Here is a 27,039-nt window from a genome sequence, read left to right as displayed (position 1 = left end):
TGTCCATCTCAGCCCCTCTCCTTCAGCTGGGCACGCAGGAGGTGGGGCAGCCGCCTGGTGACAGACACTCGCCGGTTTTTCTAAGTATTCCTGTGTATGTTGATTGCCAGCTGGTCAGACAGTTTAGTTGGTTTTCCTAAACATTTCTTTACTGTCAAATCAATGTAATTAGATTGAGCGAAAGCCCTGTCACTTGCTGGCTTTTTGCCATAGCCTCAGTAGAGCTTCTGAACTACCCCAGCAAAATTATTAAATATAAAATGTGGCCGGGCTTGGTGGCTCACGCCTGTAATCCGAGCACTTTGGGAAGCCGAGGCGGGCAGATCACCTGACATCGGAAGTTTGAGACCAGCGTGACCAACATGGAGAAACCCTGTCGCTACTGAAAATACAAAATTATCTGGGTGTGGTGGTACATGCCTGTAATCCTGGCTACTCGGGAGGCTGAGGCAGGAGAATTGCTTAAACCTGGGAGGCAGAGGTTGCGGTGAGCTGAAATCGTGCCACTGCACTCCAGCCTGGGCAACAAGAGCAAAACTCTGTCTCAAAAAAAAAGTAAATAAATAAAATGACTTATGGCTTGATCGATTGGCATTGCATTAGTTTGTTAAAAGTTCATATTTCAAATACTGTGAAGTTCATATTTCAAATACTTGAAATGCCAATTCATTATTTTAGTTACTGATTTTGAATTTGATGCCTGTTTACAGTGGGTTGTCATTTAAAGGAGGTCTCCCTGCTCCAGCTTCTACTGACATACACTTCACGTGCTGTTTTCAGTGCCATACTTCTCTGAAGTGTCTTACTTCTTTTCCTGGGAGCACAGGTGTTGCCCGTACTTGGAGCTACACTGCTGTGGTGGGAACCCCACCTGGGAAGGCACGACGGGACGGTCTTTGGGGACTGACCATGACTTTTCCTCACCCTCGGGAGAGCTGGAGAGGCGGGGGAGCACAGCTGCTGTCTTCGTGCTCAGCTGCAGTGTGTTGTTTCTTCAGCCAACTGATCATTTATTTATTTTTTTTTTAAGAGACAGAGTCATTGCCCAGGCTGCAGTGCAGTGGCGTGATCTCGGCTCACTGCAACCTCTGCCTCCCAAGTTCAGGCGATTCTCCTGCCTCAGCCTCCCGAGTAGCTGGTAACAGGCGTGAGCCACCACGCCCAGCCTTGATACTGGAGAAACTTACTAACAGGTTTTAGTGTGCCTCACAGGTGCAGGACGTGGACTTGCCAGCCTGTGATCCTTGCTACACCGTGGGCTTTGAGTCAAAAGCTGACACGGGAGCTCTGGTCTCATGGTCTTTGTTGCTCTTAGTTTCCAGGAGACCGACAAGGCCTGGCACGGGGGATGTCTGGCGCTGGCGGAGCTGGGCAGGAGAGGCCTGTTGCTGCCGTCTCGACTCGCGGATGGTGAGTAGCTGAGGCACGGTCAGTTGCATCGCTAACGCTGTCCGTGGCAGGCCGTGGCTTCTCGTCTGAATCCACCTCCGCAGTGTAGCCCTGCCTCGAGAATGCACAGAAGAGCTTGAGAACGGGGTCTGTCCACCTTTTTCTCACACTGGCCTTCATCATTGCGTGGTTGCTTCGTTTTTCTGGTGTGAAATTCTAATGCCACAGGTTACCCTGTGTGCTCGGTTTTGGAGGGCCAGGAATCATGGTAACATCTGATTTTCTTATTCCCCAGAACCGGTTTTCATTCTTGAGGGGCATTGTTGCCCCTTAAGGACACATGCAGTGGCACCTGCTTGAGTTGTAGAACCAGGTACCCCGGCAGCATCGTGGGTGACCCGGAGTGATGCAGTACTCCCTGGAGATGAGGCTCAGGCCAGCGTGGAGTCAGGGTGGGAACTGGGGTGGAGGGCTGGGGAGCTCTGTGGTGGCCCGCAGTGTGGTGGGGACAGAGGGCATGGCACGGCAGGCGCAGAGGCACTGCCCAGACCAGCTGTTGTGCTGGGGCCTCACGCAACCCTGTCTGTGTTTGGTGGGAGGGTCCCTGGGTGTGGTTGGTGGTGCCCTCTGGGGGCAGGAAGGAATGGATGTCTGTACAGGAGAGAGGGGGCCCATCCTGAGAGGGCCCCACCACAGACACCTCGCACCCCGGGAGGGTCTGGGCCTATCCAGACGTCTGTCCAGAATAGACACCTGAGATGCTGCGCGGCCTTGTGCCTTCCCAGGGCAGAGCTGTGGTGGCATCTGAAGTGACAGCTTTGCACTTGGCATTGTGATGTGTGGGGAGAGCTTTTAGAGCCTGTAGTTCTTTTTTTAATGTTTCTGCTTATTTTTTTTTAGAGTTTTTAAATTTTTAAACCTCTTTTTTGCGATCTAATTTACATGCTATAAAATTTGTTCATTTACGTCTACGGTTAAGTGGTTTCTATGTATTTACAGAGGAGTGCAACCATCGTCATAATTTAATTTCTGAACATTTTCATTGCCTCCGAAATAAATCCTGTGTTTAAGAGCTGTCACTTTCCACTCTCCCCAGCACCCCGCGCTGGCAACCATGTCTCCAGCGTCTCTGTGAATTTGTCTTTTGTAGACATTTCATAAAAGTGGAACCTGCAGCGTGTGATCTCTGGTGTCTGAATTCTTCCCCTGCATGTAATGGTTTTAGTTCCTCCGTGTCGTAGCTGGTGGAGTGCCTCCTTCCTTCCTGTGGCAGAGCCTCGTCCTGTGTGTAAATTTGTGAATGCGCTGCACGCCTCGCCTTATCCTCTTCATCAGCTGATGGACACCTGGGTTGTTCCACCTTTCACCGTTGTAATAATGCTGCCGTGAACACTCGTGTGCACGTTTTTGAGTGGATGTTGTTTTCATTTCCTTTGGGTATAGACCTAGAAGTAGAAATGCCACGTCATATGGTAACTCCATGTTTAACTTTTTAATAAACTGCCAAACTTTTTCCAAAATGATTGCACCATTTTACAGTCCTACCTGCAGCATTTGAGGGTTCTATTGCTCTGCATCCTCACCAACATTTGTTTTTAACTTAAAAAATTTTTTTTGATGGGGTTTAACTTTGTTGCCCTGGCTGGAGTGCAGGGATACAATCCCTGCTCACTGTAGTCTCCATGTCCCAGGCCCAGGCGACCTCCCACCTCAGCCTCCTGAGCAGCTGGGGCCACTGATGCTCACCACCACGCCCTGGTAATGTTTTGTAGTTTTGTTAGAGACAAGGCTTCACCACATTGCGCAGGCTGGTCTTGAACTCAGCTTAAGTGATATCCACCTGTTTTGGCCTCCTGAAGTGTTGGAACCCTGCTTCTTTAAAAAAAAAAAAAAAACAAAACCAAAAAAGCCAAAACCACCCTAGTGAGTGTGAAGTGCCACCGTATGATGCTTTTGGTTTGCTTTTCTCTGATGGCTAGTAACACTGAGCATTTTCTGTATTTGCTGCCTATTTGTATATCTTCTTTGGAGAAATGTCTATTCAAGTTCTTTTACTCATTTAAAAAATTGACTTTTTTATTGTTGTTGTAAGTAAGAGTTTTTCATGTATTCTGGATATAGGTCTCTTATTGGATATATGATTTGCCAATGTTTTATGGCATTCTATGATGGCCTTTTCACTTTCTATTGATTGATTGATTGACAGAGTCTTGCTTGTTGCCCAGGCTAGCATGCAGTGGCAGCATCACAGCTTACTGCCACCTCGAACTCCTGGGCTGAAGCCATATTCCCACCTTAGCTTCCCAAGTAGCTGGGACTACAGGGGCTCACCACCACGCCTGGCTAATTTTTTCCCTTTTTTTGAGACAGGATCTCACTCATCGCCCAGACTGGAGTGCAGTGGCATGATCTCGGCTCACTGCAGCCTCCACCTCTCGGACTCAAGTGGTCTGCCTACCTCAGCCCCCGAGCAGCTGGGGCTACAGGTGTGTGCCAACGTGCCCAGCTAGTTTTTGTATTTTTTGTAGAGATGGGGTTTTCGCATGTTGTCCAGGCTGGTCTTGAACTCCTGAGCTCAAGTGCCATCTGCCTCAGCCTCCCAAAGTGCTAGGATTACAGGCGTGAGCCACTGTGCCTGGTACTCGTTCCTGGCTAATTAAAATTATTTTTTGTAGAGGTGGGGTCTTAGTGTGTTGCCCAGGCTGGTCTTGAACTCCTGGCCTCAAGTGATCCTCCTGTCTCAGCCTCCCAAAGTGGTGGGATTACAGGCTGTGCCTGGTGTGTTTTCAGTTTCTTTGATGGTGACATTTGACCCAGGTTTTAGATTTTAATTAAGTCCAGCTCATCAGTCTTTTATTTTTGTGTTTCTGGTGTCATAGCTAAGAAATCACTGCCTCACCCAAAGTAATGAAGTTGTACTCCTGTGGTTTCCTTTAACCTTTTGTTCCAGCCCAAGTAAGTGACTGGTAATGTGCATTTGTTATGCTGGATGTGTGTGTGGGCATGTGAGAATGTGTGGCCAGGATGGCTGTGGGGTGCCAGCTCCAGGTTGACTTGAAGGAGATGAGAGACTCCTGGCTCGCTGTGTGTGTGTTTTCTGTTGTGTCTTATGGCAGCATCCACTGACCCCAGGCAGCTGGAGAGAGAGGATGCTTGCTGTCATAAACGAAAGGGTCAAGCTGTTGTTCAGAAACTGATACATGGTGTGGATACGCTGGCCCATGACCTTCGCATGGTCGGCAGGCCCCCCCCACTCCTGCCTGGGGTGCCCTCTATGTGAGCTGAACCCTCCTCCCTGGTGGGGCCTCCATGTGAGCTGAACCCTCCTCCCTAGTGGGTCCTCCATGTAAGCTGAACCCTCCTCCCTGGTGGCTCCTCCATGTAAGCTGAACCCTCCTCCCTGGTGGTGCTCTCCGTGTGAGCTGAACCTGCCTACCTGGTGGTGCCCTTCATGTGAGCTCAGCCCTCCTCCCTGGTGGTGCCCTCCGTGTGAGCTGAACCCTCCTCCCTGGGGTGCCCTCCATGTGAGCTCAACCCTCCTGCCTCGTGGGGCTCTCCGTGTGAGCTGAACCCTGTTTGCAGCCTCCATTCTGTACCTGGTGGGACATGGAGCAGCTGTGCTGTCTCGGGGCATGGCAAGGGTTATTTTAGGCAGAGTGAAAGAGATCCTGTTTTGGAGCTGACTTGGGAGGTGACAGGGCTGACATTTGTTGAGTGTTTGCAACATACTTTCTGTTTTTGGTTTAGACCTCACACTCTTCCTCTGAGAGCCGTCTCATTTGTTTGAAGCTATCGCTGCGAGCCAGGTACAGTGGTGGTGCCTGTAGTCCTAGTCTCTTGGGAGGCCAAGACAGCAGAAGGATCACTTGAGCCCAGGAGTTTGAGACCAGCCTAGACAATGTAGTGAGACCCCATCTCTAAACAAACAGGCACACAAACACTGCAGCTGTGGGAGCCAGGAGGTCTTTTTGGAGTCATAGTTCAGGCTCAGCCCTTCGGCCCCCTCCATGTTGCATGGCTGACCAGTCCCTGCACCTCCTGTCACACAGGAGAGTTACTGTGATTCTCTGTCAGTTTAGTTTGAAAAGCAAAAACAGGCTTGGCATGGTGGCTCACACCTGTAATCCCAGCACTTGGGGAGGCTGAGGTGGGGAGATCACCTGAGGCCAGGAGTTCGAGACCAGCCTGGCTAACATGGTGAACACCTGTCTCTACTAAAAACAGAAAATTAGCTGGGTGTGGTGGTGCATGCCTGTCCCAGCTACTCGGGAGGCGGAGGCGGAAGAATCGCTTGAACCTGGGAGGCGGAGATTGCAGTGAGCCAAGATCGCACCACTGAACTCCAGCCTGGGTGACAGAGCGAGACCGTGTCTCAAAAAATAAAAAATAAAAAATAAATAAAAAGCGAAAACAAATGCTTGGCAAATGAATGTTCCAGAAAGACAACATAGATGAGCATGTGTGATGACGAAAACTTCTGTCTGACTTGGAGGAAATGTAGGGCTTTGTTGGTGGTGCTAACGGAGGAAGAAGCAGAACTGGGAAGTCAGGTGAGCAGGCAGTGATGTGCTGTTTGCCTTGAAGGCACCCTGGGTCTTTTTGTCCTTAGTCCTCTGAATACGGGACTCTGCGCATTGGACAGGGGCGCTCAGGAAAGAAGCGTCACATTTTCTCCGGGTTACTTTTTAGGGAATGCTGCTGCTTCCTCTGTACACATACAGTGCGCGCGCGCGCGCGCACACACACACACACGCAGTCCCCATTGGTTGTGCTTGTAAGCCTATTTCTTGGTCTCTGACTCTGCACAGCATCACACTCAGCTCGTTTTTAAAAGAATTTGAAAGCAGTCAGGGCAACAAAGTGAGATCCTGTTTCTGCAAAAATTTTTTAAAAAAAAAGTAGTCTGGTGCAGTGGAGTATGCCTGTTGTCCCAGCTACTCAGGAGGCTCAGGTGGGAGAATTGCCTGAGCCCAGGAGGCTGAGGCTGCCGTGAGTCATGGTCGCACCGCTGCACTCAAGCGGTCTGTGGACAGTGGCCAGGTTCTTTTCTGTGCCATCACCTCTGTTTGAGGACCATTGTTAAAGGGCTGCCTGGTCTTTATTTTAGGTGATCCAAATTCCAGGACTTCCCTGGAGGGGCTCTGGCGTAGGTCCTTTCATCTTTTCTGTGTCTCCTCTTTGAACCCCTCTGCTGCTGTGGCAGGAGGAGGTGGGTACTGCTGAGCATGAGTAAGCTCAGTAACGTTTGTGAGCCATACGATTTCCTCTGTTGCGTACAGCAAGCACAGGTGGGATGTATTTGGTTTAATTGGACTTTTTATTTTGTTTACAGTCTTGCTCTGTCCCTCAGGCTGGAGTGCAGTGGCGCCATCTCAGCTCACTGCAACTCCTCTCCCGGGTTCAAGCGATTCTCATGCCTCAGCCTCCCAAGTAGCTGGGATTACAGGCTTGCACCACCATGCCTGGCTGAGTTTTGTGTTCTTAGTGGAGACAAGGTTTCACCATGTTGGCCAGGCTGGTCTTAAACTCCTGACCTCAAGTGATCTGCCTGTCTCAGCATCCCAAAGTGCTGGGTTACCGGCGTGACCTACTACACCAAGCCAACGGTACGATTTTGGTAAAATGTATACATGTGCTCCTAATTATGCATTTTGTGGTTTTTATTAGTATATTGCTTTTTGAAAAATGTCAAGTGTTCTGATCTCTCTGGACATTTTGTGTGAATCCTATTTGCCTTGCTATCCTTATCGGATGGAGAATTGCACATACTGACTTGCGTAATAACTAGCATTTGGTGTTTTTCTGAGCTTCTTGGATGTGTGGATTCATGTCTTTTATCAAACTTGGGAAATTTTCAGTCATTATTTCTTCAGGTATTTTTGCTGCCCCTTTCTTTCCTCTCCCTGTGGGACTCCTGTCATGTTAATACACGTGTTGGTACGTTTGACGGTGCCCTGTGAGTTTCTTAGGTTCTGCACTCATTTTAGCTCGAGTCCTCAGTTCCAGAACTTTTCTTTAGTTTCTCTTGTAATGATTTCTTTTTGAGACAGGGTCTTGCTCTGTCGCCTTGGCTGGAGCGCAGTGGTAGGATCATGGCTTACCACATCCTCAACCTCCCTGTCCCAAGCAGTTCCCGCCTCAGCCTCTTGAGTAGCTGAGACTACAGGCCTGCTCCGCTACACCTGACTAATAAAAATAAAATTTGTAGAAACAGGATCTCACCTTATTGTCCAGGCTGCTTTCAAATTCTTGGACTCAAGTGATCTTCCTGCCTTGGCCTCCCAAAGTGCTGGGATTATAGGCATGAGCCTCTGTGCTCAGCCTCTTTTTATTTCTGTTTCCTTATCAACATTCCATGTTAGCTTAGCTGTTGTTCTCTTGGTCTCCTTTAGTGCTTTGTCCACAGTTTTCTTTTCTTTTTTTTTTTTTTTGATATGGAGTGTCACTTTGTTGCCCAGGCTGGCACGACCTTGGCTCACTGCAACTTCTGCCTCCTGGGTTCAAGCAATTCTCCTGCCTCAGCAGGGATTACATGCGCCCACAACCATGCCTGGCTAATTTTTTTGTTATTTTTTTTAGTAGAGATGGGGTTTCACTACGTTCATCAGGCTGGTCTTGAACTCCTGATCTCGTGATCCGCCCACCTTGGTCTTCCAAATTTGTCCACTGTTTTCTTGAGATCTGTGAGCATATTTAAGGCAGTTAATTTAAAGTCTTTGTCTAAGGCTGAGCACAGTGGCCCACACTTGCTTCCCAGCATTTAACCTTTGCTTTAAAGCATAAAATGGAAGAAACTTTTGCGTATGTGTTTCTCAAATAACAGATTTGAGGGCTGTGTTGGTGGCATAGGTCTGTTTATACACACTGTGTGGCTGAAGCAGGCCTCTGTTAAATTAGCATTTACAAAGCTTTTTTTCATGCCTGCTCCCCTTGCAGTCCTCAGGCTGGGGTCTTTCGCTGCCCTTGCTCAAGGAGGCCCATCCCTTCCCTCAGCAGGTGCAATCTGTCACCCCCATGTCCTACAAAGTATAATTGTCTAGTGTCCCACAGCTGCAGAGAAGACCATCTTAACCTTCCTTCTGTTTTCTGAAGGATGGAGAGCATGTTTATTTTACTGCTAGAAGGCTGGGTCCCTGTGAACCTGCACCAGGTGGTAAGCCCTATATGTTGGAAATACAGGCTGCCTAACTCTTATTTAAAGTGAGATTTTCAAAAAATTTTTAATACATTTTTATAAATTTTATAAATTTTGAAAAATTTTTAATGAACCAAATTGTATAAATTTATATAAATTTTATAAATGTTGAAGAATGTATGAAGTGGCATTGGAGCACATGCTCTCACCACTCATCGAAGATGTACAAGCAGCATCTTGTGAAGATGTTGCTGCGTCTGCGCTGGGGTCTTGTTAACAGTGTCATTCAGTAGATTAATTCCCACCTGTGGACTGTCTTTTCTGGCTTCTGAAAGAAACTTTTTTTTCTCTGTGGATAACGAAAATGCTGCAAGGCCTTCCTATAACAAATGCGATTGGCGCCCGCCGCTCTTGGCAATGGAGATCAGAACACAGCGTGGCTGTGGCGGTGAAGGACAAGGCTTGGAGGGAGATGCAGGTGTTAAACAAGGGAATAAATCAAAGAAGGGGCAGTTTCCAAGAACAGATAAAGCCGTTCAGAAAGCAGAGATGGCAGTGAGCTCCACAGTGGTGGGCCAGCAAGTGCCTTGAATAAGACTTGGGGAAGACCTTGGGGCTGACATTGACACTGAGAGCTGCCACCCTGAAGGAGCCAAGCAGGATGGACACCTGGCCGCAGCGTCTTAGAAAGAGGAACGGAGGCTGCCACGAGCTGTGACGGCCGAAGAGCAGAAGAGCAGGCACAGAAAAATTCCTGGGACCCGAACCCGGAGGGGCTTCAGGAACACAGTGGGGGTTTGGAAATTACGCAACACAAAATCGGAAATGGGAGAAGATGCTGTAGCACAGTGGGAAGGAATGGAACAGCGTGGCTGTTTGGGAGCCACCACAGCGTTACATGGTTCGAATTGAGACCATAGCTATGAAGGAGGAGAAAAGGAAGGACTCTGAACTCAATGAATTTGCTGTTCTATTAAGTGAAACAGGGTGAGATAGTAAGGAGGACAGTGAGTGACATTTTAGAGCCTTCCACACAGAAATGGTCGACACGGTCATGGATTGGGCGAGAGTTCGCACAGGAGGGAGCGAGATAAGGCAGGTGAGTGGATGAAGCTGGAACTGGGCTCCCAGGCTCACTGGCATGGGGAGGTGGAGAAGAGGAGCGGACGCAGCTGACATGGAGGGAGGAAGCTGATGGTGGGGGGCTCCTTCAGAACGGGTGCTTTATAGGAGGAGGGTCCGAGTCTGAGAGGAGGAAGGGGTGGAGGACCAGAGTTTCCTCACAGGCTCTGGAGCACAGAGGTGAAGGTGATCCAGGAGAGCAGCTCCAGCTGAGGTCTGGAGACAGGGCGTTCCCTCCCGGATGGAGCCGTGGGGCCTAGTGCCAAGGCTGGCTCAGGCTCCTGTGGGGTGCCCTGCCATCCGTCCAGCCCTGGCCGTGGCCTGGCCTGACCCTGCTGTCCCCTGCTGGCCTGTGTACCTCAGTTCCCAGGTGAGCAGGGGGCCTGGGAGAGGGCGGCTCCGAGCACGTACTGACACAGCCCTGGTGTCCAGTTCCCCACGTTTTCGTCTGCTTTTTAAATCTCGGTATACTTTTAAGCTTTCAGGTTTTCAGGAAAACAAAAAGCATGAGGCATCTTTGACTTTGTACATGGACCGATTGTTCGGTTTTTGGTATTAAAGTGGTTTTTCCTCGAGTGAAGTGTGTGCTTCGTGTTTTACTCCACCCCGCTCTCCCTCCCTCCCTACGGAATGTGGCACTTTGTCCGAACGTGAACGCTGGTGGGGACAGACGGCGGTGGGCCTGTTAACACCGTTTAGAAAGGGTGTCGTCAGTGTCTTCTCTCACATGTGAATTCAAGGATCCTTTATTTCTTTCCCAGCTTTATTGATATGTAATTTGCCTACCATATAATTTACCCATTTAAATATTCGTAATTCCAAGGTTTTTAGGACGTTATTACTTAGAAAGCTGTGGTAAAATATATTTAACAAAAATTTGCTATTTTAATTGTTGTTAAACATGTGAATCCAGTGGCATTAATCACAGTCATACTTTTGTTTAACCATCACCATTGCCTGGTTCCAAAACCTCTCATCACCCCAGATTAAGAAGTAACTCACCCCTGATTCTTCTCCCATTCAACTCTTGGTAACTCTGCTTTCTGCTTGAAACAGGACTGCGTGTTTTAGAGTTCTTGTGTAAGTGGAAATGTACAATATTTGGCCTTTTGTGTCTGGCTTATTTTATTTAGCATCATGTTTTCAAGGTTAATCCATGTTGTAACATGTATCAGAGTTTTCTTTTTTTTTTTTTTAATTTTTTTATTTTGAGATGAAGTCTCGCTCTGTCGCCCCCAGGCTGGAGTGCAGTGGCATGATCTCGGCTCACGGCAACCTCCACCTCCCAGGTTCAAGTCATTCTCCTGCCTCAGCCTCCCACCACCACGCCTGGCTAATTTTTGTATTTTTAGTAGAGACAACGTTTCACGATATTGGCCAGGCTGGTCTTGAACTCCTGACCTTGTGATTCCCCTGCCTTGGCCTCCCAAAGTGCTGGGATTACAGGTGTGAGCCACTGTGCCCTGCCTAGAATTTTCTTTCTTTTAAAGGCTGAATAATGTTTCATTGTATGGACATACCATATCTTTATTTATTTTTTTAAAGATGGGGTCTCACTATGTTGTCCAGGCTGAAGCGCAATGGCTATTCACAGGCCCAGATGTAGTGCACTACAGCTTTGAACTCCTGGGCTCTAGTGACCCTCGTGCCTCAGTCTCCTGAGAGCTGTGATATCAGGTGTGCACCACTGCACCTGGCCATATTTTCTTGATTAATTCGTTCATCAGTGGATGCTTGGGTTGTTTCCACCCTCTGGGTATTGTGAATAATGCTGCTATGGACATGGATACAGGTACCTGCCTGAGACCCCCCCCCTTTTTTTTTTTTTTTTTAGTTCCTTTGGGTATATACCCAGAAGTGAAATTACTGGGTCATGTGGTAATTCTATGTTCAACTTTTTGTATGCAAAAATTAGAAGTGTTTAGCTCTTAAGTTGCTTCATGCATAAATACAGAAAAGTAGTATAGTTAAAAAATAGGTCTTTTTTTTTTTTTTTTTTTTTGCTTGAAAGTTCTAGGAGCCTGTTTTCCGTTTAAAGATAGACACAAAGGGCTTATCCCGGTTGCAACGGATGAGTGATTGCAAATGGCCTTTGGAGAGATTGTGTTGGGGGGTGCGGGTCTCCGTGCATCAGGCACGCGTAGCCTGTGCCGCAGCCATTGTGCCAGGCATAGCTCCCCACGCTGCACTGTGGCAGGAGGCGCTCAGCTACCCCCGCTGCTTCCTGTTTGTCGTTTAAGATGATTCCTGGTGCTTTTTGTTGAGCGATCAAATGGTGTTCTCAGGATTTTGGGCCCTTGACACCAAGGGCTGTGTTCTTGGGGGTGTGACATGAGAGCTCCTTGTCTGCAGCATGTGAGGCTTTGGGTCTCATTGTGGACCGCGGCATGTGATGGCTCGTCACTGCTCCCCACATGGCTGTTTAGTTTCTGGAAAGCTGGAGGTGTAGTATTTTTGTTCTTCGCCAGAACATATTGGTGTATATAAACAGAAGTCCTGCGTGCTAGTCAGCACTGTGCCTGTGTTTATGGTTCTGATCTGACTATGTGCCCCTTGGGTTGGTGTAGTGGCGGTTAGAGGCGGGGGGCCGGCAGGGCTGGGGGCTTGCTGGTGCCGTTGCTGCTGCTTTAGGGACAGCTGGAGGCAGTGGCCTCAGATACCCCTTTGGAACCCTTCTTAGAAGTTTTATATAAATCTAACGCGTTGCAAATAACCATTTGCCATACTGAGTATTGTCATTTTAAAATAAAACGATTGCATCCCTCATCTAAATAAATCCAGGACATCTAGGTAGAATAATCTACCATTCTCCATTAAAAATTTCACAGGACTGGGCGCCGTGTGTCACACTTGTAACCCTAGTACTTTGGGAGGCTGAGGCTGGAGGATCACTTGAGCCCAGGAAGGTCGAGGCTGCAGTGAGCTGTGCATGTGCCACTGCACCCAGCCTGGGCCACAGAGCGAGACCCTGTCTAAAAAACAATTCATAGGCAAGTTTTTCTCTCACAGAAATTTTACTCTTTTTCTTCTTGAGCCCATATTTCCATATACTTCTTTCCCAGCATTTTACCCTAACGTAATGTATTTCTGTGCCTAAGAATTTTTATTGATCTCTCCATCATTTATCTGCTACAAAAGAAAATAACATGAACGTAAACTTCAACTTTTACGTTTTGTATGGTCGTAAGAAGCTAATTGTTTTCTTTTACATCTAAAATGGTTTCTGCTAGCCTTTATTTGAGAAAACTTGCACAAAAGTCCCCAATCCAGCATTTACAAGTGAATCTGCATAAATCCCACTTGCCTCTTTCCCAAACAAACTGAAAAACGGCTTTATGATGGGTGCCTGACAGTGGTGTAACAAAGCTCACTTAAACTGAAGATGCTGATGATTTAAAAGGTTTTCTAGACTGGGTTTTAAAAAATTATTAGTGCAGAGTTGGCCAAAACAACATAAAATAGCATTTTATTGAAATTTAGCTGTTAATAAGATAGCTGTTTAGTTTATCTTTTGGTGAGTCAAGCTTTTTTTTTTTGAGATGGTTCTCGCTCTGCCGCCCAGGCTGGAGTGAAGTTGTATGATCTCAGCTCCTTGCAGTCTTGACCTCCTGGGCTCAAGCAGTCCTCCTGCCTCAGCCTCTCAAGTTGCTGGGACTACAGGCAAACACCACGTTGCTCAGCTAATCTGTGTGTTTTTTGTAGGGATGGGGTCCCTATGTTGCCCAGTCTGTTCTTGAACTCCGTGACTCAAGCAGTGCTCTCACCTCAGCCTCACAAAGTGCCGGTATTACAGGTGTGTGCCACCGTGCCTGGCCAGGGCCATGCTTTTAACCAGAATAATTTAAGGTTCTGCAACAGTACTGTTTTCATTTTTACTTTTTATTTTTATTTTTTGAGAAAGAGTCTCGCTCTGTCACCCAGGCTGGAGTGCAGTGCTGTGATCATGGCTCACTGCAACCTCTACCTCCTGGGCTCAAGCTACCCCCCGGCCGTAGCCTCCCCAGTAGCTGGGATTGCAGGCATGTGCCCCTACACGTGGCTAATTTTTTATTTGTAGTTGAGATGGGGTTTTGCCATGTTGCCCAGGTTGGTCCCAAACTCCTGACCTCAAGCAGTCCACCCTCTTTGGCCTCTCAATGTGCAGGGATTACAGCTGTGAGCCACCATGCCCAGCCCCTATTTTTACTTTTAGTTTTAAGTGCTAAGAAGTCTTACAAGTAAGTAGCTAGGAATGGCAGAAATTTTGCCTTAGCAATGCTGGTGTTTCAACTTTTTTCCAAGCTTGCACCCGACCTCTGTGCTCCGTCACTGAGCAGCTTCAGCGGGGCGGCCTCAGTCCCGTGAAAGTGACACGTTGACAGCCATCTGAATTAAGGAGGCATTTCCCAGTCACGGGAGCAGTTCCCATCGTCAGCACCCACTGCCTGGTTTCCAGTGTGCTGGGTGAGAGGTTGCCTCTGTTGAAAAGTGAGAGAAAGGACGGATGTGAGAGGGGACTGGGGGTATGGAGGCAACCCTTTCTCAAGCAGAGCTGTAGGGCTGAGGCTGCGGAAGCCCGGCCCACGCTCCTAAAGCGCTCTGAAGCCTGAGGACCCTACGGATGGCCTTTGAGTAGCCCCGGTGTGCTTGCACATGCCTGTCCTTGACCACTGATTTACACCCGCGTGCACACTCCCATGCTTACACATGCACAGATGCAGAAGTGCACACCCTATCTGCATGTGCAGATAGGCACATGCGCATACCCACAGATAAGCCCCCACACACACTTGCAGATAGCATGTGCACACCCACAGATGTGCACATGCACACACCCACACGATAGATTGCGCACACGCCCAGATATGCACACCCACATGATAGATTACGCACACGTGTGCCTTCAGATGTGCACATGTGCACACCCACACAATTGAATGCACATATGCGCCCGCAGATGTGCACACGCGTGCACCCACGTGATTGCATGTGCGCACACGTGCCCGCAGATATGCCCTTTTCACAGGCTAATTGCCACCTTCTCAGTCAACTCTTTTTCATGGAGTATTATGGAAAAATATTCTAAAGGGTGACAGGTTTATGTTTATCTTCATTTTATGTGCCCTTATGGTTCATATGAGTTTATTTGAAAATTAGGAACATACACATCATTTGGGGCGTGGAAAATGAGGCAGAGTAAGCCAGAACATTCACTGTAACATTATAAGCAAGTAGAATAAATTGATAATACCGTCACCAGTAATACGCTTTCCCTAGTGGAAATAAATTATTTGTATAAATAGCCTTGTGATATTTGTGTGTTATTTAGTTATAACAAATCACATTTTTTTAATATACGGCACTTTCATGCTAGCACTGAAAATGTTTTTTCTGACCCTTTTTCCAGTAATTGTCATTTACTTCAAATATGCAGCTAGAGCTAATAGAAAAACAGTAAAAACCATTTGTTCTAATGCTAAGATATTTATAAGGAAACATTTATAAAAGATTTTCTGTAAGATGGATTACACTTCAAAGTACTTATCAGTCTTATAGTCATTCAGATGTTTTTACAACCAAAAGTAGAAGCACGTTTTAATGTTCATGCTTAATATTTATTAAAACTGAACTGAATTGAGGTTTTTTTGGTTTTTGTTTTTTTTTTTTTTTTTTTGAGAAGAAGGAGGAAGCTGCATTTGTAAAAATGTGGAAGTGCCAGTTCAGATATGGTGCTACGCGCTGCCGTGGAAGGCTTGGTGTGGCCCTGGCTCCGAGCACGTGTGTGAGCGCGGCGTTAGGACACCCGGGCCCTTCTCCGCAGTGTGAACACTCTCGCCGTGTCCTGCAGCTTCGCCTTCTTAGCTCCTTGCTGGGATTTTCCAGCATCTCTTTGACTTGTCCTCTTTTGTCCTTTGGGTCTGAGGTCACACTGGGCCTCTTGGCTCTCCATGGAGCTGAGTGTGGGTGTGTCTTGCTGGCAGGTAGGCTCTGGGGCCGCAGTGTCCCCGTCGCCTACCCGGACGTTCCCAGGGCTGTAGGCTGCCAGCTGGCACAGGGCCACGGCCGCTGTCTGCTTCTGCTCCTCGCTGCTGTCCACTGTGCATGTGGCTGTGGCCTCCTCGCCGGGGCCTGTGCGTGGGGCCTCGTCACTGTCGAGGCTTTCCGGCCTGGTCTCAGGGTGGTCAGGCCCATCTTCGGAACCTTCTGTCCCAGCCTTTTTTGGAGCAGCAGCAGCAGCTGGTTCTGCAGCTCGTGGTCGACTGGGGAAGGGCGGCCTTGGGGCCTGGGTGTTACAGGGGTCCTTCACCGAGAGATTGAGAGGAAGGTCCTGCAGCTCGGAGAAGCTGGTGGGTTCTGCCTGGGGGCTGCCTTGGTACATGAGTTTGTGGGTGTCTGCCGGCTTCATCTCTGATTTCTTGGAGAGGTTGAGGGGGCCCATCCTGGAGCTGTCCTCTGGACTGGAAGGCGTGGCCTCCAAGACGAGAGAGGTGCTTCCTGTCTGAGCGGGAGGCTCTCCATTCCCAGCATTGAGGCTAGAAGAAGCCAAGAGAAAGCTTAGTAGGAGCTTGCTTAGAAAAGCAACTGTGTGAAGCGGTTTGAGCAAGTGTAGATCTGGCTCATGGAACCCCACCAGAAACATTCCCCTGCAGGTTTTAAACATGACAGCTTCTTACCTTATTGGAGACTCCGCTCTGGTCTCAGGAGCCTCAGCATGTAGGCAGTCTGTGCTTTTCTTGACAGGCTTGAAGGCTGTGAGGCTTTGCTCTGGCTGGCAGAGTCTTCCCAGCACAGCGGAGGCTGCCTTGTTGGAGAGGTCGCACAGGCCTTCGCAGGTCTGGCTCGTCTGCGTGAAGTTGGTGGGGCTTGGCCGCCCTGGGGAGCCTGTGGCTGCGCTCCCTGCGCGGGGGCTCATTTTGGACCCTTCTGTGTCCCTCTGTCCAGCCTTGGAGGAATCTTTCGCCTCCGGAATTGGACTTTCAAACTCGACGTGTTTTCTGTTGGGGTCTGAAGGGTTTAGCTTGAAAGGACTCGAGGCTGGATAGACCAGGGTGGCTTCTTCAAGCAGGTGAGAGCTGTGATCTCGGGTGAGGCCAGTGACGGGCGGGAGTCTGAGAGCATAGGAGGAAAACGCAGACTCTGGCCTGTAAAATCCGTAAGGAAGTGGCAGATTAGAGTGATACTGCTGGAAAAACCTGTAATGATCGTATGTTGGAGATGGAGTGAGGTGCTTGGGGACTGGCCCCGGGTGAGGCAGGAAGTGTCTTGGGTCCTGGGCTCCGTAGACCGACAGCAGGGGTGCATCACACTCGGGCGAGCTCCCAGCCAGCAGGTAAGGTGAGTAGATGCTGGCCAGCCCATGCTCTGTGTAAAAGTGGGGTGGGTACTCTGGGATCGTGGGGTGCATGTAAGGAGAAATGGCCCCAAGCCCCTTTGTAGATGAAATTTTATGTGGAAACTCTGGTGGGAGGAAAGGTGAACCAGCTTTCCAGGGGTAGCCAGGAGTGTGGAAGGCAGACTTGGTGTGGAAGGGGGTGGCCTTAGCCTCGGGGTTGGGTAAAGCCAGGATCTCGGGCGCCTCGGCGTTGTCTGGCCCTTTGAGTCTGTGCTCGCCGACTGGAACAAATGCAGAAGGCCGAGCTGCGCCTTCCAGAGCAGGCTGGGCGCCGAGGGCGGCTTCCGGAGCTGGGCTCCCACACGCCGATTCCCGGTGGAGGGCTGGCTTCTGTCCCGGGCACCTGTGGGTCCCCCGGGCCTGTAGCTCCAGGTTTTCCTTGATGTCTTCCCTGGAAGAGCTGTGCTGAAGCTTCAAGTTGAAAGCGGAGAGTTCGTTTGCGACAGACTTGGAAGAGGCTGGCTTTGCTGTGGCATCGGGCTGGTTGGTTTGCTTAGGGTCTAGTGAGTTAGATTTAGGGCACTTGGGAACTCGATCCTGCTCTGATACTAAAGTAATGGAGTTTTTACAGAGACCGTACTTCATGTGATTGAAAAGATGTGACTTCTCGTTGCAAGTGAAGGGGCACTGGAAGCATTTGTACTTGAAGGGCTTTCCTGGAGGCCGTGGGATGTAATGTGGCTTTTTTGGCTTCCGCTCTTTGAGGAGACTCATTTTCCTCCTTATGCCTCAGACTCTGACCGTCTCAGTGGCGTGGTCACTGCCGACGCCTCGTGGACTCCGTGGTTTTTGAAGAGGCACCTCTTGCTTTCCTTTCTTTTCCGAGCACGCCTATCGGAAGCCAGCTCTCTGTGCCGAGGGCCTAGCAAGAGCCTCCGTCATCTAGGAGCTGCAACAAAGAACAGAGTCTTGGTGTCAGAGTGGCGGGTGAGGGGTCGGCGAGAAGCCGGCCTCAGCTCGCCCCAGAGCCTCAGGAGCCCTGAAGCAGAGCCTCCAAAGGGCTGAGACCGCCCGCTCCTGAGGGGAGTGGCTGCCGGTCACAGAAGCAGCCCTGTCCTTGGTAACCCGGCTGCCAAGTCTCCACCATGTTTTCTGTTTTCTGAGCCTGATCTGAAAGAGTTGCCTTGGGGCCTAGAGGTGGAGTGTGGTGTGAGTCTGTTCTGAGAATGCCTGTAAGTCTTTGAATTTTGGGAACTCTTACCCTGTGACCTGGACCTTTACTTGAGGACACCCTGTGGGGACTGAGGATGCTGAGCCCCCTTCCAGGGTCTGGAGAGCATCCTGTCCCAGTGCTGCCCGATTCTGCTCCAGGGGTCACACGCTTGAAACAGTGGCAGTGTGATTGCCCATACTGTCATGTTAAATGCAAACGGATTTGGGGCCGTTTCCCCTTGACATGCACCCCGTAGTCGCAGAGTGCTCCCTCACTTTTGCACAGGGCGTGGGCTGGCCACCATCTGCCTGCCTCTGCCTGCCGGCCGGGGGCTCACCCAAGTGCAGCATGCCGGGAGCTCGCCTAAGTGCCCTGCTGTCGGTCTGCGGAGCCCGAGACCAGGGGCGCTCCTTGCCTCTCTTGGGGCTGATCCCTAAGCACTTCAGCCGTTCTGCCCTCTTCAGCCATGCTGTTGGTGTATTCTACGTGTGGTTATTTAAAAATGAAGAACATTCAAACACAGGACTCCACCCTACTGCTTCTAAAGTCAACTTTGTCATTAAGCACCATTTAGGCCTCAGATGTGAATATAAATGCTGTATTTATGTTGACCTAAATGGTTGAAATACTGTCGGGGTGAATTTATACATCCTGTGAGTGACACCAGCATTGTGGGATGTGCTTTCACGGTCACCCCGTTCCTGCTGGCCACGAGGCGTGGCCAGCAGCCCCTGCCCATCCAGCTGCACCTCCAAATGGCAGAACCAAAGCTTTGCCATACCTACACCTGAGAGGAGACTAGAGTGTGTCTGCTTTAGAGTTGGTTGGTCATGGGAGGAAGCTGCCCTGTCCTTTAACCTTTAGGGAGTGGGTCCAGCCCTCTGGCCACACCCGCTCAGGTCCTGGGACTGTGGGTCCCAGGGACTCAGGACCGGGGCTGCGTCTGTGATGTCAGGGCTGGCCTGCACTTCCGGATTCTTCCAGAGGGTCTCCGTGTCTCCCTTCCCCCACCAGGTTTCCTTCAGAGGCTTCGCTGCACACTGCTGGGGCCCTCACTCCGCCTCCTAAGCCAAGGTCGAGAACAAAGGCTTTGAAAGTCTGGGGCTCTCCATGTGGCAGCAGGGCCTGGAGCTACCCAAGCAGCAGCGGTGTCTGGGAGACAGCATGGGGGCATGGGGTGGAGGTACAGTGGGTCAGGGCTGAGCACTTTTAATTTCTATTACAAATGTAAAAAGGTCTTTAGTATCTAAATATTTTCAAACAGCTTAAAGATAAATGACCCAAATGCCTATCAATAATAGACTGGATAAAGAAAATGCGGTGCATATACACCATGTGAATACTGTGCAGCCATTAAAAAGAATGAGATCATGTTCTTTACAGGAATGAAGCTGGAAGCCACTGTCCTCAGCAAACTAACGCAGGGACAGAAAACCAAACACGCGTGTAGTCACTCATAAGTGGGAGCTGAACAGTGAGAACACATGGACACAGGGAAGGGAACATCCCATATTGGGGCCTGTCTGGGGGGGGGGGGGGGGGGGAAGGAGAGCATTAGGATAAATAGCTAACGCAGGTAGTCTTAAAACCTAGATGATGGGTTGACAGGTGCAGCAGAACACCATGGCACATGTGTTTCTATGTAACAGACCTACACATTTTGCAATTGTGTTCTGGAACTTAAAGTATAATTAAAATAATGCATAAAAATAAAGTTAAATGAAGGGCTGGGTGTGGGGGCTCACGCTTGATACCCCACATGTTGGGAGGCCGAGTTGGGAGGATCCCTTGAGCCCAGGAGTTTGAGGCTGCAGGGAGCAGTGATCAAGCCATTGTTCTCCAGCCTGGGCGCGGTGAGACCCTGCCTCAGAAAACGGCTAGATGGAAATGATTTAATAAACGGTTTCAAATGCAGATTTGTTGTAGGGAATGGGCAGATGTGCCCGGTCTTGAGTCTGTGAGTATGTAGACATCAGGGTGGTTAAAGTCAAATGAAAAGCCACCCCTTGAATAGAGCCGTGTGTGCGTGCGTGCGTGTGTGTGCACACGCGCCCAGGAGTCAGCCGTCCCTGAAGTGAGGGACCCCCCTCCTCCTGCCTGCATCCCTGTGTCCTTCCTCCCACATGCCAGGGCAGGACTGGAGGCTGGGCTTCCATATGGCCACCCCGAACTCTAGGGAAGTGCTCTGATTTTATTCTCAGCAAACTGGTTTCTCTACTCATTTATTCACATTTCCTAAAAACACACAGAACCACCCTTCCCCCTACAAACTTCCTCTATTAACATACTTTTAAGTTCTTTAAGACATTGATTTACTAAGGAGGGGCTCTGCTGACCTGCCGCCTTCGCTGCGATGAGAGTTTCTGTGTAGCAGGGACAGTGCGGCAGGGGTTTGGATGAGGACTTGATGTTTGTTACCCCGTAACCAAGCCAAAGAGGGTGTCAGGTGACACCCTGGGGCTCAGACCCCTGCTCAGCCCTCTCTCCCATGGGCTGCCAGGGAAGCTACCAGGCCCCAGGTGAAAGCCAAGGAAATTAAACCCATCACGATAGCTTTCTCTTTCTCATTTCCCCTGTCAGAAGAAAGAACGTGAAACAATTCTTTATGGGCTCAGTCCCTACCTTGTGGGGCAGACTTGCCCCGGGTGAAAAGCAGCTTCCCTGCCTCCCTTCAGGAAGCAGAGAAGCCGGTGCCTGGTTCCAGCCAAGCACTGGGCCTGGCAGATCAGTGGGGCCTGTGCGGGCACGTCTCACTGAGCTCCCTGGTTCTGAAGGCGTGAGAACCTCTGCAAGTCAGGTTCCCATGATTGTATAGGATATGTTATGGCAGGGATCTGAAAACTGATGATTTCATCACTAGCTGGAAGCATCATGATCAAAACGATGACAGTTGCAAAACGTTCCTGAAGTGAGAGCCGCGTCCTCGCGATACTGGGGGTACGGCCATAGAAACGCCACCTCTAGCGCCTGAAACAAGCGCGCAGAGGAGCAGATGATCCCCTCAGGATTTAAGAAAACGAGGACTTTAGTTTCCGAAGCAGTATTATTTCACATTCAGGCAAAACAAACAAACAGAACAAAACAAAAAAACAAGAAAAAAAAATCCGTGTTGGTTAGAGTTTCTCAAAAGCTTTACAGGAGGCAAGTTGCCTGTAAGTTACGCTGTTGCCCCAAATAGTAATTAGGAAAATAATTGCTTTTAAATTAACGTGTACTTTTTTAGTCAGATGTAATTATCTAAAGTTTTGAGCGATTTGCCCCTTTGTTCTTTGATCAATTTGTATGCAGACGTGACATGGTGGGGAGGAAGCCTCTGGTGGCTGAGAGCGTTTCAGAGTTTCCTGGCTTGAAGGGAATGTGTGTAAAGCAGAGTCTCGGCGGTAGTTTTAGTAACCTTGGATAAACTGACCTTTCAGGCTTGCACAATTTGCTAATTAAAGCAGGGAGCACAGCTGTTTCAGAGGTAAGCCGGGCGGAGTTCGCCTGGTCTATAAAACTGCAATAGTGTCAGGGAGGTAAGTGGGGTAAAATTGCTGCTTTTGTAAGCTTTCAAATGATGATGATGTCAGCCTGGGAGTTCTGTGTCCTGCTTCAGTGAGGCTTATAAGGATGAAGAAACCAAACCCCACAGCCAGGACCTCGGGTGGTCACATCTGTCTGTGGGCACAAAGTTTGACTTGGTCTGTGTCCGGTCAGTTTCTCCAGCCCGACGTGGTGCCCTGGCAGCTGCTGGCGTTTAATATTCCCGGAAGGGTATAGTGTTGCCCAAACAGTGTAACCCAGAACTTGAGCTGTGTACAGTCATTTGTATTTGCATTTAGAGGTACGGTTTTTCTCCAAAGGTGATAGAGAAGCTCTGGACATCTTCCTCTCCTTGGGGAGGCGTGTTTCTATTTTAGTTAATTAATAAAAGCACAGTCTCGTTCATTATTTGGCTTTCATTTGAGAACTGCAGTGCTAGTGTGGTTTACAGCTAAGACCTCAGTGTGGTCCTGAAGGAGGGGCTCATCCCTGTCTTATTTCCCACGCTATCGGCAGGAAGCATTAGCAGGGTGGACATTCCATTCCACAGAGGTTCCAGATCTGGATCAAAGGTGGCTGTTACTGAAATACTCATGCACAGTCTTCCCCGCCTGCTGCTGGCTAATGTGTGCTCGCTTCCAGCACACCTCCTCTGAGCCTGGCCTAGCGCAAAGCCTTCTTTCTCCAAATTATTTCAGACCAGGCAGCCAGTGTAGACAGTGTCTACCCTAAAGGCCGTAAGAACAGTGGGGTGCAGTGGCTTAAAACATGCTCAGGATCCAGCTGAGCTTTCACCAAGTTTTTCTTGCTACATTTACAGATGCCACTCTGCCTTTCTAAGCATTTTAAATGTCGTGGGGAAGTGCGCTGAGCTGAGAGTTTACTTCTCTTCCTGCTCGGTGTGCACCGGGCTGGGTGTTGGGGTGTAGCTGCCCACACAGACACTCCTTTGAAGACTGAGTGGTTTCGGTTGGCCACCAGGTTGTGTCTGTCTTGTTTTTAAAGCACTGTCTCTCCAAAGCTTCCTAAGTGTGGACAGTCAGTGCAGCTGCCAGTTTTAGGGTAATGGTGAGTGGTTTGTGTGCTTAACAAGTTTCTAAGGAGTTTGAACTTTAAAAAATAGATAAGAGAAAGAGTTCTTAAAAAAAAAAAAAAAACTTTGATAGGACACAGTGGAGGTAATTATAGTTTAACTTGCTAGGACGTTTCCGTGGCCGGCTGGGTAACTATGCTTGTCATGTGTCCTAACCCGTGCCCCGAGACTGTGCTGTAATGCTCCTTCTGCTGGTGTCCAGCTGTCTGGCAAGGAGCCTCCTCGGCTGGAGTGTTGTGAAGAGCATGCTGTAATTACAATATTGTGATGTGGCGTTGTTGCATAACTCAAGGACACGCCATTGTCGCCTACACACCGGGATGTTGCAAGAACGAGATTTGTGAGTTTTACTCCAATTGAGCTTTTCCAGAGATTGGCCACCACTCCCTCCCTGCCTTTCGGTTCTTTAACATGAAGGATAGACCTCAGGACAGCCGTGACCTGGGGAAAAGACAGTCTAATTTGGAAGGATGGATCCAGAAAAACAAGCAGGGGCTCTTGTTCTAGTTTCGGCAGGAGATCCCGAGTCACAGACCTGAGCTTGTAAACGAACGCGCAGCACTTCACAGCCGCCGCCTCAGGTCAGAAACGCTGGAAGGCGTTTGCTAATGCGCAGTGAAAATTCGGGTAGCAAATGTGGACGGATCATGCTTGGTCAAGAGTTGTTCCCCTCCAAGTCAGATTTATGAGAAATTTCATAGAAGGATACAGCCCTTTTTGTGTCTGTGTATGTATGTACATAAGAACCTTCACAACCAAACACAAACTTCGCCCCTTCTGTTTGGTTTTGTTTTTGTAAGCTTATGTCCGGTTTTAAAATTTATGTAAGCTAAAGTCCTTATTTTAAACTTTAAAAGTTTTAAAAGTTAAACTGGATGTAAAATTCGGTCCTGTCTAATGTACATACACCACACGTACAACCCTAAATTCAACTCTGTCTAATGTACATGCACCTTACACATATAACTCCAAATTCAGCCCTAATGTACATATACCACACACATATATAACCCTAAATTCACCTTAGTGTACACCACACACATAGAACCCTAAATTCAGCCCTGTCTAATGTACATACCCCCCACACACAGAACTCTAAATTCAGCCCTAATGTACATACATCACACACATCTATAACCCTAAATTTACCCTAATGTAAAACACCACACATATAGAACCTTAAATTCCCCTTAATGTACATACGCCACACACATAGAACCCTAAATTCACCCTAATGTACATACACCACACACATAGAACCCTAAATTCACCCTAATGTACATACACCACACACATAGAACCCTAAATTCACCCTAATGTACATACACCACACACATAGAACCCTGAATTCAGCTCTGTCTAATGTACATACACCACACACATATATCTCTTTAGATTCAGCTCTGTGTGATATACATACACGACACACACGTAAATATGACCCTTCCCTCTTGGTGGCATTTATTGCAGTTTGTTTTTGAGGTTAGGAACAGTTAAGCAATAATAGGGATTTGTGTTGGTTTAACTTTTATGAATTTTAGGGCAGAACAAGGAGTTGATTTCTGGATAAGCTTGTTCATGTTCTTAGAATAAAGTGTCGGCCTCATTGTAAGTTTTGTAACCATGGTCTGCATCCCAGCCGTGCACCTGCTGGATCCTGAGTAATCCTCGGAGCCCAGAGCAAGGCAGAGCAGACACGGGCAAACGCTGCGCTCAGCTAGGTATTTTAGATATGCCTGAGAAGAGTTTTAAAAGAAAACTTGACTTTGAAAAGAAATAGTAAGTACTTACCAGAGGTGGGCACTGCTGGGATGTGGCCGGGTCTGGGTGCCGGTGGCTGGAGGTGCTCAGGAAGCAGTACTTGTTCTCACGCTTGCTGGGTGAAACTGGAGCCGGCTGTTCCAGTGGGAGGGATTTAAGTGTAGGAGTTGAGCCCTCAGGGCGTAGAGATGCACCTGATATTCCTCCTGCCCGCAGCTACGATTCATGTGTTTGCACCCACCGAGCTGCTGCGGGCAGCCTCCCCAGCCCTGGACCCTGCGAGCAAGTATCTCGCAGGCTCTGCCGCTGTCTGTGAATGCGGTTTCGGTGCTGCCTGGGTGGCCACAGGTCGGGGGCTTTACGTGTGTCCACAGTGAGAATATGGATGACTCTACTCATCACACCCAATGAATATTTGACGTTACCATAAAGACGTGTGAGACTTTTCTTTAGAACTCGAGCATGTGTACGCAGCAGGTACTGCATTCATGGTGTCCTTGCCATGAAGGGTCCAGTGAGCCCTGTAGGGTCTGTGTGCCTTCCACCCTCTACCCCGCTCCCAAGAGCCTCTGTCCCTGGTCCTCCTCGGGAGCTGAGCCGGCAGGGAGGCAGCTTACCCCAGCGCCTGGCTGCAGGGACCTGCCGGAGCTTGCCCGTCCCCAGGCACCGCAAGGGCTGCGGCAAGGTGTGCACGTGCAGAGGAGGGGGCCCGCTGTGTACTCCCACAAAGCACCCCCAACTTTAAATTGCAGAGGCGCTTAATTTTGGGGCCAGCTTTTTTTTGGGGAGGCCAGCTTTTATCTCTACTTCCCACTCCCCCAAACTGCTTGCTTGCTTATTTAATCCAAGGCCGTCACCCCGGCTTTAGTGAAGGTAGGAATGTGGTGTCAGTTTGGGGACTGGGGAAGCAGATGGGATGAGCTGGTGGCCGGCCCGTGGTGGAGCCTGAGGCTGCGGGGCAGAGGCTGCGGGGCTGTGGCGTAGGGACAAGCTGACCAGGACGGACGTGCTGTTTTTTTGTTTTTGTTTTTAATGTTTTTCCTTAAGACTTAAGATTTTACATGGCCTTGCTTGACTTTCACATTTAATTGCTTTTTGTTTTTTGAGACATGGTCTCTGTCACCCAAGCTGGAGAGCAGTGGCAAGATCATGGTTCACCGTAGCCTCAGCCTCCTGGACTCCAGCGATCCTCCCGCCTCAGCCTCCCCAGCAGCTGGGACTATAAGCACAGTTACCGCGTCTGGCAAATTTTGTGTAGAGACAGGGTTTTGCCATGTTGCCCAGGATCGTTTGATCCACTAGGATGTTTTTTTGGTGACTTTTGTCCAAATGAGACATCCACATACTTTATGAAGAGTTATGTAAGTCTCATCACAAGAAACAGCAGGTTCCTGGCTGGATGGCTTAAAATGAGCACCATTTTATTCTGTCTCAGGATAATTTGTCAGGAGTTTGGGCATGGCTGAGTGCTGCTTCTGTTCATGCACACCGGCGGGGCTGGCCTAGTGGGAGAAAGCGGCCAGGTGACTGGTCTGGAGGGTCTAGGACAACTTCACTCACCTGCCTTGTGTCCTGGAGGGGGCAGCTGGAAGCCTGAGATCATCCTCCACTGAGCACTTCAGAGGCCTCCTAGGAGGGTGGTCAGCTGTGTGGTGGCTCAGGATGTCAGAGAGCAAGGTGGAAGGTTCCAGTCCTCCAGAAGGCTGGGCTGCAGATGGTCAGTGTCCCTTCTGGTCCCTTCTGTCACCTTTCTAATTTTGGTTTCCGTGAGTTCTGTTTTGTTTTGAGTGTTCCTTTTATAGCATCCCATTCTCGTGTGGTAGTTACAGTAGCTTTTCTTATCTGAGGATTTTAGTGATAGCTTTCTTTTAGTGGGGGGTGGAGGAATAGGGGTGGGTGTTCTCCCTGTGTTTGTTTGTTTTTTGAGACCTGGGGTCCCAGGCTGGACTCGAACTCCTGTCCTCAGGCGCTTCTCCTGCCTCAACCTCCCGGGTGGCCACAACTGCAGGAGCGTGGCACCATGCCTGGTGCCCTCCCTGCGTCCTCAGTGTGGCTGCCTGGCCTCCAGGGCCTCTGCTGAGCACCTCAGACAGTCAGCCTGTCTCCTGCACAGGAGGGAGGCCTGCTCCAGTGCTCCCTGGGTTAGGCCCACCCTGCCCCACCCCCAGAGTTCTCTGGTGCCACAGACCTGGAGCTTTTTAGGGACCTGTCCCATGGATGAGGGAGAGTCTGAGCTTCCTCCCTCTGGCGGGGCACTGTGCTTCTTGGGTCTGAGGTGTTTTCTGCTGTCCCTGCTCCTCCAGGTTCCTCCGTGGTCCTGGTGCTGCGGAGTCCCTCCCCAACACCACGCACCTGGCCTGTGGAGTCCCCCCAATACCACACACCTGGCCTGCGGAGTCCCCCCCACACCATGAACCTGGCCTGTGGAGTCCCCCCCCCCAACACCACGCACCTGGCCTGTGGAGTCCCCCCCACACCACGAACCTGGCCTG

The 27,039-nt window shown here is 49.5% G+C and overlaps 2 protein-coding genes across 6 annotated transcripts in view; one reads left to right on the top strand and one right to left on the bottom strand.

The window, feature by feature from the left end:
- Window positions 1–27,039, top strand: part of TBCD (tubulin folding cofactor D) — a 186,415-nt gene that overhangs the window by 54,389 nt on the left and 104,987 nt on the right. For all 5 annotated transcript variants that reach the window (XR_004257686.1, XM_032241194.1, XM_032241191.1 and 2 more), the window contains one exon: window positions 1,316–1,410. Coding sequence is in view for 4 of the 5 variants with exons in the window: in XM_032241194.1 (XP_032097085.1) it covers window positions 1,316–1,410 (95 nt within the window). In the remaining variant the exon portion in view is untranslated. The remainder of the gene's footprint in view (window positions 1–1,315; window positions 1,411–27,039) is intronic.
- ZNF750 (zinc finger protein 750) lies at window positions 14,709–25,194 on the bottom strand. Its single transcript, XM_032241195.1, has 3 exons — window positions 24,578–25,194; window positions 16,300–17,907; window positions 14,709–16,158 (listed from the first exon to the last, which is right to left on the bottom strand). Exons 2-3 carry the CDS (start codon window positions 17,730–17,732, stop codon window positions 15,420–15,422), a joined length of 2,172 nt encoding a protein of 723 aa, XP_032097086.1. The 5' UTR covers window positions 17,733–17,907; window positions 24,578–25,194; the 3' UTR covers window positions 14,709–15,419.

This window comes from Sapajus apella, unplaced genomic scaffold (genome assembly GCF_009761245.1).
Source record: "Sapajus apella isolate SASKATOON/1434 unplaced genomic scaffold, GSC_monkey_1.0 scaffold48, whole genome shotgun sequence".
Lineage (NCBI taxonomy): Eukaryota > Metazoa > Chordata > Mammalia > Primates > Cebidae > Sapajus > Sapajus apella.
This window is presented reverse-complemented; position numbering and strand designations above follow the sequence as displayed.

What these genes read in the sequence shown, in the direction of transcription:
- ZNF750 (XM_032241195.1), bottom strand. Translation starts at nt 17,732, where the DNA reads ATGAGTCTCCTCAAAGAGCGGAAGCCAAAAAAGCCACATTACATCCCA. An exon ending in AGAGCGGAGTCTCCAATAAG is followed by an intron (nt 16,159 to 16,299) that starts GTAAGAAGCTGT and finishes GGCTTCTTCTAG; the next exon opens with CCTCAATGCTGGGAATGGAG.